Below are 13666 nucleotides of genomic sequence, written 5' to 3' on the forward strand. Positions count from 1 at the left end.
ATTAGACTTCTGTGCTCACCATGGATTGTCCATAACGAACACCATGTTCAACCATAAGGGTGGTCGTGTCATCGGACTTGCGGCCGCATGTCTTGGACACACGGGTGAAGAGAGTGGTGAAGTTGTCAACTGATCACCACCTGGTGGTGAGTTGGCTCCGATGGTGGGCGAAGATGCCGGTCCGACCTGGCAGGCCCAAACGTATTGTGAGGGTCTGCTGGGAACGTCTGACAGAATCCCTGTCAGAAGGAGTTTCAACTCCCCCCTCCGGCAAAACTTCACCCAGGTCTCGGGGGAGTCGGGGGACATTGAGTTCCACGCCTCGATTGCCGAGGCGGCCGACCAAAGCTGCCTGTCGTGGCGGCAATCCCCGAACCCGCTGGTGGACACCAGCCGTCAAGCTGGAGAAGGAGTCCTATCGAGCCTTTTTGGCCTGTGGGACTCCTGAGGTAGCTGATGGGTACCGGCTGGCCAAGCGGAATGCAGCTTTGCTGGTCGCTGAGGCAAAAACTAGGACATGAGAGGAGTTCGGTGAGGCCATGGAGAACAACTTCCGGAAGTTCAAGTATCTTGGGTTCTTGTTCACAAGTGAGGGAAGAATGGAACGGGAGATCGACAGGTGGCTCGGTGCAGCGTCTGCAGTGATGCTGACTTTGTATCGGTCCGTTGTGGTGAAGAAGGAGCTAAGCCGAAAGGCGAAGCTCCCAATTTACGGGTCGATCCTACCCTCACCTATGGTCACGAGCTGTGGGTCGTGACGGAAAGAACAAGATCCCGGATACAAGCGGCCGAAATGGGTTTCCTCCGCAGGGTGTCCAGGCTCTCCCTTAGAGATAGGGTGAGAAGCTCGGTCATCCGGAAGGGGCTCAGAGGAGAGCCGCTGCTCCTCCACATTGAGGGGAGCCAGATGAGATGGCTCGGGCATCTAATTAGGATGCCTCCTGTACGCCTCCCTGGTGAGGTGTTCCGGGCACGTTCCACCAGGAGGAGACCCCGGGGATGACCCCGGACACGCTGGAGAGACTACGTTTCTCGGCTTCCTGGGAACGCCTCGGGATCCCCTCGGAAGAGCTGGAGGAAGTTGCTGGGGAGAGGGAAGTCTGGGCTTACCTGCTAAAGCTTTTGCGCCCGAGACCCGACCTCGGGTAAGCGGAAGAATATGGATGGATGGATTATTTCAAATAACTTTGACTTAATTCAAAATGTACAATGCAGCACATTGTCAAAAGTACGCCATCACCATGCAATTCTTTTTAAGGGTATTAGTTATGATAGAAGGATTTGCAATAACAGTAAAATTCAGATCTGAAAAGTGCTATGGAGATGACTTTGCGATCTGAGAGATTGAAAAGTTTTGCTTGGCTGGGAAAATGTTTAAATCAAGAAATGCCATGATGATAGGGTCCTTCCTAAAAAGACTAAATGTTGTAATAAAAGAGAAATGCATGATACAAAATATAAAGGACTTGCACTCTTTTATTCTTATTTCCAAAGAATTTAGTTTTTCAACTAAATTCAAAAAGTAGTCGAGTATAATTGTGTCATGACATTTTTTACATTACATGAAATATAGATGAACATTTTAGAGGTGAGTGTAACTTTTCATCCACTTTACCAAATCTTTTGAGATTCCAAAACTTCCTCCTTATCTCTTTAGAGATAGTCATAATTTTTGTTGCTGTCTTTTGCTTAATTATGGTAAACATTATGACTGAGCTTTTAGCATAATGGCCATGAACATGGAAACATAAAATTGACAATAAATATTAATAAAATGACAATAATCTTACACTTCGTGTCTAAAGCAGTCCGCTTAGTACATTATAATCAATTGCAAATAAAATACTGATATGAGTATAATACTGCAACAGCTATTGCAGATATCATTGGAAATCCTTTACCTTGATGGAGTCAATAGCGACCAGATCTTGGTTGTCAATGGCTCCAGGCCTTTGTGCTGCTTGGAAGGAAATGTGACCATGGGCTGAGGGAAAAAACAAACAAACATGTTCACTGTAGGTCACTGATGGTGTAGTGGTACACTCGCCTGACTTTGGTGCGGGCAGCGTGGATTCAGTTCCCACTCAGTGACGGTGTGAATGTAAGTGCGAATGGTTGTCCATGTCTATATGTGCCCTGCGACTGACTGGCGACCAGTTCAGGGTGTAGTCCGCCTTTCGCCCGGAGTCAGCTGGGATAGGCTCCAGCGACCCTCGACCCTAACCAGGACAAGCGGTGTTGAAAATGGATGGATGTTCACTGTCATTCTTACATCTGAAAGAGCTTTTGGCAGCATGACCTCAAAGGTCCCAAATAATGCCATGGGGAAATGTGGGTTGGGTACGTTAAGAAAGGTGTCAATTGGAAGGGATTCACAAACCATGAGAAAATTGATTGCAAAGTTCACTGAGTAAAAAATCTTAACCCTGTTAAATATTGGGTCCTGTTGTATAAATGTGTGTGCATGTGCGAGAATGGGCAAACTGAATTTTGCGTTAATAGGGGTGTAACAATTCATTTTAGCAGCGTTTCGATTCGTATAACGATTTGTGTTTGCCGATTCCATTGATTCTTCCATCACAGTCTGGTTTGGTGCTGCTACAAAAAAAGGACAAACTCCGACTGCAACGGACAATCAAAACTGCTAAAAAGATTGTCGGTACCCCCCTACCGACCCTTGAGGACTTGCACGCTGCCAGAACAAAGACAAGAGCGTGCAAAAGCCTCTCGGACCCTCCGCATCCCGGTCACCAGCTCTTCCAGCTCCTTCCCTCAGGTATGCACTACCAATCAATGCAAACTCGAACTAGCAGACATTCCAACGTCTTCTTCAACTTCTAAAACAGCTAACCTACAATTCCATTGCAACATGCTGGCAATTTTTTGACTTGAGTTCGTTGTCACATTTCTGTGGGGCCAATTATATATTACTTGTGCACTCACTGTAGTAGTCTCGCCACGCTGCACTATTTGCATATCTGTTGTTGACCAATACTGGCCACTCATGCCAGGGTTGCATCTGCTCCATTTGCACACTGATTAAGGAGTATCTGCAACATTTGCACAATCAACATTCTCCCAGATTATTGCACTACTCGTCACTTTAAACCGCATACACTCCTTGCAGTTAGTCATTCAAACTGCTCTAAGTGCTAGAGGACTCTGCATCTTTTGCACAATTGTCAAAAAAAAAAAAAAAAAAAGAAAATGTACCGGCATTACCAGACAACTAGCATCCCTTTATTGCTCAGTGACTGTTTTTCTCAATGTCTTTATGTCTCCAAAGTGTTCTCTGTCAATTGACCGTTTGTTGTCATACTAGAGCGGCTCCAACTACCGAAGACAACGATTCAGTTTACAGGATAATCAATTGTACCAAGAAATGCCTTTTTTGGTTTATTTTTTATATGTAAGCATCTGGTCCTTGAAAAAAAAAAACTAAAAAAGTTACCATGGGCGTCAATGAGAAGGGGCCGTGTCTTAGGACCTCTAGAATATAGTCAATGTCTATCTTTTATTCCTAATGCCAAAGAAATTGAGCCATGGTGCCATTTTAAAGGTTAACTTGTTCAAAACTTTATGGGCAAATTTCAGCCCTGTGGGATTTTTTATTTAATGCTTTGTATTGGATAAAATATTTCAAAGTCCTCAAAAGGACAGATTGTCCATAGGAACGTATGAGTTTGAAAACAGAATATAAAATGGCCAGCTGTAAGCAGATTGTCAGTCATTTGTGCCTTTTAACAAGTGTCTGCTTAATCAAATCCTCCACTAGTAACTACGAGTGCATTTTATTTTATTTATTTTTTTTAAAGTGTCATCTTGCCACATCTAAACTAAATACCTGTTATCAAAAACAATTACATCTCACTCATTTTCTATTAGTTGTAATCTTTTGAGACATTGTCCATTCCTGTATGCTTGGTGCACTCACACATGTAAACAAACTTTTGACCTTTATATGTTCAACCTATACATGCAGTGTATGCTTGTCAAGGTTCTAAAGAAAAAATCAGTTGATCCACATGATCATGTCATAGTACACTGTGTTGTGCAGAAACAATATCTCCTGCAGTGCTAAAAACTCTTTCTGAGGCAACACTGGTTATTTACAGGTGTAGCGGTTATAGAATGAAATTCCCAAAACCACAACGGGTTTATTTGACACCAATAATGCCGAACACAGATTAAAAAAAAAAACTTGAATACACAGAACACAATGTTAGATATATTTTCTGCTTAAATAACTGAAATGTTCATACTAACACGCATATTCTATCACTAACATGGATTGTTCATTTTCCTATTGATAAGATCTATCTAATGTAACCACAATGTTTGGAAGAATATTGAGTGAATCCTGCTATTTGCGCCCATTATAATTGCATTGAAAAAAATGAATAAATTAATTAACCCCCAAAATTTCTTGAATAAGCGGGGATAAACCGCCAAAAAGTGTTTTCGGGGTTGGTTCTCCTGGGGTAAAAAAAATAAATTAAAATTGTTAAAATAAAAAAAAAGTAAAAAAAACAAGGAAAAGGAATTTTGAAAACAAACAAAAATATCATTAAATGAGTATAGCGCTATTCGTGACACTCAAAGAGGATTTACAATTGCAGGCACTATTTATTCACTCCACAGTCACACCCTGGTGGGAGGCAGCAGTCTGACGGAAGCATGGCAGTCATTCTGCACCTACGGCCCCTCTGACCACCACCAACCACCATCATTCATGGACAAATCCACATAGAGGTGAATCAGCGGGTGCCGAACAGCAAGTATGCGGGGGTCCACTGTACCTTCATATCTGTGGATTTAAGAAGAGGCCTAGATCTTAAAGCCCTTGTCTAAATTTCTGCTCAGTGCTTTGAAGGAGGATTTAAAAAAACAATGTATGTCTGTAATGGTTAGTTTGGGCAAGTCCTGTAAAAACAGCGTGAAGAATGTCATTTTCCAAATCAGGAAAAGACAGCAGTATTTTGATAACATGGGAGATTATGTGCAAAGAGCCCATTGTTAATGGCAAAGTTGTCATGCTAAAGGACAAGTGCTTCTCAATTGACTTCCCTGGTAAATACTGTAAAAACTGTAAAAAGTGTAAATACTGACCAATTTTTGCAGTCTCTGCATGTGCCAGACCATCAGTAGACCTTTCAGATGCATGAATAATTCCTTCCAGCTCATCTGATCTATCAGCTGCTAAGGTGGCTGTTGACTTCAGAGTTTGAAGAGAGTTTAAGATGGATGGCTGATCCTGGGCAAGGAACAATAGCAGGCTTTTTACAAAAACTGAACAAATAATATACATTTTTGCTGGGCTGGCAGGGACAGCACCAGATCAGCTGATGATTATTCTCCCTGATTTAATTAGATTTTTCACATTTGCAACTAAAGAACCAGTTGTGAGACGAAATATGTATAGCACATGCATGTCCATAACAACGATCATGATGTATTGGTTGATCGCAGTTACTGTGGGTGGACGGCATGGCATTCGAAACAAACTGACGTCAGCCTGTCATCCATGCTCACGTTAACATTCACCTTATCGTGGTGGAGGGGTTTGTGTGTCCCAATGATCCTAGGAGCTAAGTTGTCTGGGGCTTTATGCCCCTGGCAGGGTCACCCATGACAAACAGGGGGACATCGAGTCCGAGTGGACCATGTTCCGCGCCTCCGTTGCTGAGGCGGCTGACCGAAGCTGTGGCCATAAGGTGGTCGGTGCCTGTCGTGGCGGCAATCCCCGAACCCGTTGGTGTGATGCCGTCAAGCTGAAGAAGCTGCTTTTTGCAGATGATGTGGTTCTGTTGGCCAAAAAAGCCCAATAGGACTCCTGAGGCAGCTGATGGGTGCCGGCTGGCCAAGCGGAATGCAGCTTTGGTGGTCGCTGAAGCAAAAACTCGGGTATGGGAGGAGTTCGGTGAGGCCATGGAGAAAGACTTCCGGACGGCTTCGAGGAAATTTTTGTGGACCATCCGGCGTCTCAGGAGAGGAAAGCAGTGCACCACCAATACTGTGTATAGTGGGGATGGGGCGCTGCTGACCTCGATTCGGGACATTGTGAGTCGCTGGGGAGAATACTTCGAAGACCTCCTCAATTCCACCGACACGCCTTCCCATGAGGAAGCAGAGTGTGGGTTCTCTGAGGCGGGTTCTCCTATCTCTGGGTTTGAGGTCACCGAGGTGGTTAAAAAGCTCCTCAGTGGCAAGGGTGGATGAAATTCGCCTGGAGTTCCTAAAGGCTCTGGATGTTGCGGGGCTGTCCTGGTTGAGACACCTCTGCAACAGCTCAGTCATCTGGGAGGATCTCGGAGTAGAGTCGCTGCTCCTCCACATGGAGTCGAAGGTGTTCAAGTTGTCAGCTAGTCTTTTATTCTTCTTAGGCAGATGGTCGCTTGTAATTGGTTCGCGATCGTAATGCATGCAAGACTGATTTAGAGTCGTTAGCGGTAAACTGTGTTTCTAACTTTACTGCATAATTTCTCTTTGCGATGTTCATTTCTTTAGTCAGCTGGTTTCTAGCGCAATTATACAGGGCTGTATCCCAACATCCTCTTTGGCCTGGCGAAATTACTTACGTATGGCAGTGAACCACGGCTTGTTGTTATGGAACTTGCGAAATGACTTTGTTGGTACACACACCTCTTCACAGAAACTGATATAGGGTGTGACAGTGTCCGTATATTCATCCAGGCTGCCAATTTAATTTTCAAAGACACTCCAGTCTCTGCAGTCTAAATAGCTTTGAAGTTCTATCTTTGCTTCGTTGGTCCATTTCTTCACTGTTTTCTCCGTAGGCTTCGCGCATTTAAGTTCTTGCCTTTATGTTGGTATTAAGTGAATTAAGCAGTGATCAGACAAGCCCAGAGCTCCACGAGGTATAGAACGGTATGAGTTATTTAGCATCGTATAGCAGTGGTCTAAAATGTTATTTTCCCTGGTAGGACAGTCAATGTGTTGTTTGTATTTAGGGAGTTTGTGGTTGAGTTTAGTTTTGTTCACGTCCCCAAGAATATTGAGGGGTGAGTCTGGGTGTTTTTTTCAATTTTGTTTAGTTGTTCAGCAGGTGTTAGCAGTGCGCCGTACTTTTTAGCTTGAGGAGGAATGTAAACACCAGTGAGAATGAAAGATGCGAACTCAGGCTGCGAGTAGAAAGGCTTAACAGTTCAAAAACAGCGACTCCAGGTTGCAGTGTGTGCTGAGCTCCGTGACGTCGGTACACCATTTTTTGTTGATAAAGAAGCTATATTTTTTCCTCCGATAACTCCGTGACGCGGTCTGCCGGTGTAGTTGGAAGCCCGGAAGCATTACGGCGCCATCAGGTACATTTTCACAAAGCCATGTCTCCGTAAAGCACATTGCCGCGGTACGTTCCAAGTCTTTACTGTTCATCCATTTTGTTGGGTAGGGAGCGTAGATTCGCAAGGTGAATCGACGGGAGCGCCATTCGAAATCCTCTCTTACGGAGCGTCACTTGGATGTTGCTGCGCTTCCCCCTTCTTCACCTCCATGCGCCGTAGACCGCAGCCGCCCCACCGGTGAGTAACTCGGGAGAAAAAACTGAGCGGATTTGCAAAAGTTGGTGAAAGAAAGTCCGGGGTAGACTCCCTAATGTTTAGCACGTCTTCCCTTGTGCAAGTGAGTCGCGTAATGTCTCCAAAGACGAACGAAAAACACAAAAACATAGACAGTACGACAGAGAACGTAACCTCCAGAAGCGTATTTGTGAGGTCACACACTGATGTTGGACGAGAAGGTCTGGCTCACTGTCCACTCAAAATCAACCCAAAGTTTTTCTATCTGATGGCAGGCCTCTGTACAGGCCAGTTCAGTTCATCCAGACCAAATTCTCTCATCCACGTTTTCATGGACCTTGCTTTGTGCAGTGGCGCATAGTCACGTTGGAACAGGAAGGGGTATTTCCCAAACTGTCCAAAATATCTTGGTATGCTGAAGCATTCAGAGTTCCTTACACTCGAGCTCAGGGGCTAATATTTTGGACATTGTGGGAACAGTTTGGAGATGGACCGTTTCTGTTCCAACATGACTGTGCATCAGTGCACAAATTAAGGTTCATAAAGACATGGATGAGAGTTTGATGAACATGACTGGCCTGCATAATAATGGCCTCAAACCTATAGAACACCTTTGGATTAATTAGAGCGGCGACTCAGAGCCACGCCTTCTTGGTCAACATCAGTGTGTAACCTCATGAATGCGCTTCTGGAAAAATGGTCATAAAGTCCAATAACCACACTCCTGAACCCTGTGAAAAGCCTTTCCAGAAGACTTTAAGAGGGTGGATTGACGTCATATTAAACCCTATGAATTAGGGTCACTTAAATTCATAGCTGAGTCAAGGCAGGTGAGCAAATACTTTTGGCAATATAGTGTGTGTGTACACACACACACATACACGCAAACACACATTAGTCCTCAACCACCGGGCTGAGGATTATCAGAAGCAGTCTATCTGTGCAGCCAGTTCTATATGGCCTGCAGCCCAGTGGTTGGGGACCTCTGTTTGAAGCATAACTTGGACTGACTTTAATCTGACTCACGTAATTAGTGTAGTTCTTCCACTGCTGCCACCATTGTACAGATATGAGAAACCAGCTATGGCCAGGCTGTAGCCCAAGTCTGTTCTCTCGCTCTAACCAACCCCTATTTGCACATAAATACACAAACAAATTCTAATGTCAAGAGACAGCACTTACATTGCATGAAAGAATAAACAGTATTTCTTTACCTGATGATTTGTCCCTCCTCCTCAGAGGTAGCAGGCGTGAGCCCCAATACTATGTGGCAAACCTGCACCAACCAACACAACCAAACTGTTCAAATATGGTACAGTGTTACCTTGACTTATGAATGTCCTTAGTTACGAGTTTTTCAAGTTACGAGCCGTCGCTTGGTCAGTTTTCCTTTGCTCTGTGTTGCGAGCCAAAATCTGATGTTTGCTCAAGCTTCAGATATGCCACCGCTCGAGTGAAATAAAAATAAAAGGGTGCGATTCAGGTCGAAACTCTGCTTCTCTTCCCCATGTCTTGGCATCCACGTGGAATGCTCAGTTGTGCTGTCTCTCACACAGTGTGAATGTGATATCAGGTTTCTTTTGCTATAAATTAACCCTGCATATGGCTCCCAAGAAAGTGAAAAGTGCAATTGATTGTGTTAGGAGGAACCTATGCAAAGTGCCACACTTGCGGAGTTGCCCACTGAGCGCGTGTGTCACTTTCGGCTTAATTACGCTTCATAAAAACAGTTCTTCACATTCACTTTTATTATGTTTTATTCAGTTTTTGTTTCAATATTTTGTGATAAAGAGCTTTTTTTAATTCAAAAATCTTTTAAATGTGAGATGTTTTTGGTGGGCTGGACGGATGATTGGCATTTCTATTCATTTTAACAGACAAAGTTGATTTGCGATACGAGTCATTTGAGTTTCGAGCATGGTCACAAAATGAATTAAACGCGTATGTCGAGGCACCACTGTAGTTGGAAAAGACAAAAGAAGAATGGTTGGCCACCGCAACAAATCCCAATGGAAAAACAGTGGACTCCTGCTATTTGAGGGGGATAGGGACTGGGCCTGACCGTGAAGAGCGAAAATCCGCAAATAATTAACATAAGTTTGAAAATATATATATATCTTTTTTATTTTATTATTTTTATAACCCAAAAAAAATCTTCAATAAGTGGGGATATACTACAAATACGCATTTGGGGGGGTTGGTTACCCCCCCAACATTTTATATAAATAAATAAATACAATTGGGAAAAAATATCTGCGAATAGCTAAATCCGTGGGTGCAGAAACGCAAATATGCGGGGGTCTACTGTATTGAACTCAACTCGAAAGGCATGCAGTCGAGGGAGCTACGATCAACAACACAGTCAAGTGTGGCTGGTATGTCAAAATAAAAAGATGTGTTGTTTTCCTTGACAGCTTGGTGTAACAGCCACAAGTTTTCAATGGCAGTTTGCTGTGGTCCAGAGCAAAACAATAAACTTTCAACTAACAAACTAAGTCAGCTCTGTTGTTGTGTATCATCAGAAAAGATGCACTGCAATTATCAATGTAATTTTAGTTGCTAAATTTAGAGTAGCGCTGGTTGCTTCTTGTTGCCCAGTGGGCAAAAATGTGCCAGGAAAAGGGATACATTTTGTTAGCTATTAAAAACTCTTCGACCGATGGCACCCACTCCCCAGGACCCAGGGAAGCCCAACTGAAGCACTCCGACCAGTACCAAAGGGAGGGGCATGGGTACCGGTATCTTGAAGTGGATGCTGAACTTGTGCATCCCACGAGCGAAGTGTGGCAAAACTAATTATTCAAAGCCTAAAATCAACACCTCCTGACCTGGAACAGAAGGTTTAAAAATTCATGAGCCAAAGCATTCTGTACACTCCAGATTTGGTAGTCCTCCAGGGTCAGGTAGCCGAGCTGGGAGGTAGCCATAACAAACAAGAAAAGGATCAGAATTACTAATTCACAAAAAGTATACACAGTAAGAGCAAATCCAAGAATGAAAGAAAATGAGAGTGAGTGACATTTCTCTGTTCAAATATAAAATGTAACGACTAATTACTATCGTCAAGGGGAATATTTCCAAACAAAAGAAACAGGCAGGAGTTGTGTCTTACTTTGGTTGTGTCATGCACTTTTAAAATGCCCTTGGCGATGTCTGACACATTATTGTACAGCTCCTGCAAGACAGACCATTAGGTAGTAAAAGGAAAGCCCGAGGACAAGAGGATTACCTTTGTAATGTTGCGTCACTGTACAAAAACCTTTAAAAATCTAAGTTTTTATGTTCAAGTAGCTAATGAATTTCCAGTAAACTATCGCTGGTGACTACCTACAGAGGAAGATTTTGACTGCAAGTCACAAACAAATGACACAAAATAAAATGAAGCACAGTAACTCTCAGGACAGTAAACTATTCCATGAATTATATATATATATATATATATATATATATATATATATATATATATATATATAGTTGTGCTATAATCCTTACATGAGGCCATGCTTAATTCAGAAAATGAGTTTGGTTATAAAACAGAAATAAGCAATAATACAATGTTTATATTAGGGCTGTCAATTGATTTTTTTTTTTTTAAATCAGATGACTGAATCACACTTTTAAATTTGGATTAATCACGATTCATTACTTTCTTGCAGAATTTAAAGTAACTTTAAAAAAAAACAACGATATTTTGACAAAATGTCATACAAGAACATGTTTTACTTCAATGTGTAATGTGTTCAATTTATTTGCTGAAAACATGGTAATAGCCTGCCCTGCGACTGACTGGCAAATACTCCAAAGTCGGCTGGGATTGCCTGCTGCTCCCCGTGACCCTGAACAGGATAAGCGACCTATGATGGATGGATGTATTTGTAACAGCCTAGTAAGAACTAAGTGGACATTTTGAACCATTCTGCAATGATATTGCACACACAGTGCTGATGAACACCAACAGGTAACGTGCTAAAAAAGTCGTCATTGATTAGATAAGCAGTTACCCCAACATAATTGTGATTACTCACCGAAGTTCAACAGTCCCCAGTAAGCGAAAATTGGTGGTCCTATTTGTGCAGTAGAGTTCATTATCCTTGTTGTAATTGTCCCCCTCGAAGGTAGTTTGTATGACTGGTCACCTGTGGCGATATACGTATTTTGCAGCCCCTGGTCTTCAACTACGTTAACTGGCCTACATGATGTGGCTATCAATTTTGCAAAAGTGTTGCTTAATTTATCCTGGGTATTTTTGCTGATAACTTTGCCACAGGTACAGCCCTCCAGCGTTGTTTGTTGCCGATATAGTAGCATTCTTGCTCGCGGGTGCCTCAAAAACGTGTTCTGCTTTGAGATAGTATTTCAAACTTGATGTGCTTTGAAGAAAAGAAAAGTCAGTGCTGCAATATATGCAAATTACCTTTGCTAAAGTGCCATTGGGATGACTTTTGAAGAGAAATTTGCCACTGAGGACACCAACTGGAGTCTTCGCACTCATCTTTGCACTGGCGTAAAGCAATGACCTGATCACTGACGTAATAGCAACCTGCGCCGCCTTTCAGATATCCATCCACGGCTAAGGTGAAGGAGCATGATTGTAAAATTAATTGTGTGATTAATCAGCATCAATACATTCATTCATTCATTTTCCGTACCGCTTATCCTCACTAGGGTCACAAGCATGCTGGAGCCTATCCCAGCTGTCTTCGGGCGAGAGGCGGGTTACACGCTGAACTGGTCGCCAGCTAATCGCAGGGCACCTACAAACAAACAACCATTCACACTCACATTCACAACTACGGGCAATTTACAGTCTTCAATCAACCAACCACGCATGTTTTTGGGAAGTGGGAGGAAGCCGGAGTACCCGGAGAAAACCCACGCAGGCACGGGGAGAACATGCTAACTCCACAAAGAGCACAGGATTTGAACCCCGGTCCTCAGAACTGTGCGGCAGATGTGCTAACAGTCCCCACCGTGCCGCCCGCATCAATACATGATTAATAATATCCATCCATCCATTTTCTGAGCCGCTTCTCCTCACTAGGGTCGCAGGTGTGCAGGAGCCTACCCCAGCTATCATCGGGCAGGAGGCGGGGTACACCCTGAACTGGTTGCCAGCCAATCGCAGGGCACATACAAACAAACAACTATTCGCACTCACATTCACACCTACGGGCAATTTAGAGACTTCAATCAACCTATCATGCATGTTTTTGGGATGTGGGAGGAAACCGGAGTGCCCGGAGAAAACCCATGCAGGAACGTGGAGAACATGCAAACTCCACACAGGCGGGATTAATAATAATCTGTGATTAATCATAGGCGTTAACGTTTTGACAGCCCTAGTTTATAGAGTCAGTATCCATATACAGACCCTTTCCAAAAAAAATTTATATCACGGAAAAATTTATTTATTTCCATAATTCCATTCAAAAAGTTAAACTCTCATAGATTATAGATTCAGGGCCCACAATTTAAACAATTTCAAGTATTTATTTGTTTATATTTGCATAATTTGGTCCTCCAGCTCATAAAACCCACGAAATCAGGAATTCAAAAAATTTGAATGCTGTAAAGAAATCAGACCAAATTTTGTAGACCATAAATGTTTTAAACTGAGTGTCACACACTAATCATCTACCGAACTCAAAGCACCTGCACAGGTTTCACCAGGTGTCAAATTGCTTCAGTTTGGTTCAATTGTCTCTGTTGGGTTCAATATGGGGAAGACTGCAGACTTGACAACTGGCCAGACCATCATTGATACCCTCCACAGGATGGGTAAGCCACAAAAGTTCATAACTAAGGAGGCTAGCTGCTCACAGAGTGCTGTGTCCAAGAATATCAATAGAAAGTCTAGTGGAAGGACAAAATGTGGCAAGAGAAGATGCACCTGCAAAAGAGATGACCGTGGGCTTCAGCGGCTTATCAAACAGAAGATTCAAGAATCTAGCAGAGATCCAGAATGAGTAGAATGAGGCGGGTTCACAGCTTCAAAAACTACCACATTCAGACACACCCGGGAGATGGGGTATAACTGTTGGGGTCCTTCCACTTCTAAGCCTGAGACACCGTAGGAAGCGTCTCAGGAGAGGAGAAGAAGGACTAGACTGTTGGCCAGTGGTCCAAGGTCC

At 43.2% G+C, this 13666-nt stretch overlaps 1 protein-coding gene across 7 annotated transcripts in view; it reads right to left on the bottom strand.

Annotated features, from left to right (window-relative positions):
* Nucleotides 1-13666, bottom strand: part of usp32 (ubiquitin specific peptidase 32) — a 143041-nt gene that overhangs the window by 88579 nt on the left and 40796 nt on the right. For 5 of the 7 annotated variants that reach the window (XM_061783063.1, XM_061783068.1, XM_061783065.1 and 2 more), the window contains 6 exons: nucleotides 10648-10710; nucleotides 10364-10447; nucleotides 8750-8811; nucleotides 8562-8664; nucleotides 5110-5254; nucleotides 1902-1984 (listed from right to left, as the gene is read on the bottom strand). In XM_061783063.1, coding sequence (XP_061639047.1) covers nucleotides 1902-1984; nucleotides 5110-5254; nucleotides 8562-8664; nucleotides 8750-8811; nucleotides 10364-10447; nucleotides 10648-10710 — 540 coding nt within the window. Of the gene's footprint in view, nucleotides 1-1901; nucleotides 1985-5109; nucleotides 5255-8561; nucleotides 8665-8749; nucleotides 8812-10363; nucleotides 10448-10647; nucleotides 10711-11949; nucleotides 12106-12184; nucleotides 12290-13666 lie in introns of those variants that run through there. The other 2 variants (XM_061783067.1, XM_061783066.1) reach the window with 2 other exon arrangements.

The sequence above is a fragment of the Phyllopteryx taeniolatus genome, chromosome 8 (genome assembly GCF_024500385.1).
Source record: "Phyllopteryx taeniolatus isolate TA_2022b chromosome 8, UOR_Ptae_1.2, whole genome shotgun sequence".
NCBI classification, from domain to species: Eukaryota; Metazoa; Chordata; class Actinopteri; order Syngnathiformes; family Syngnathidae; genus Phyllopteryx; species Phyllopteryx taeniolatus.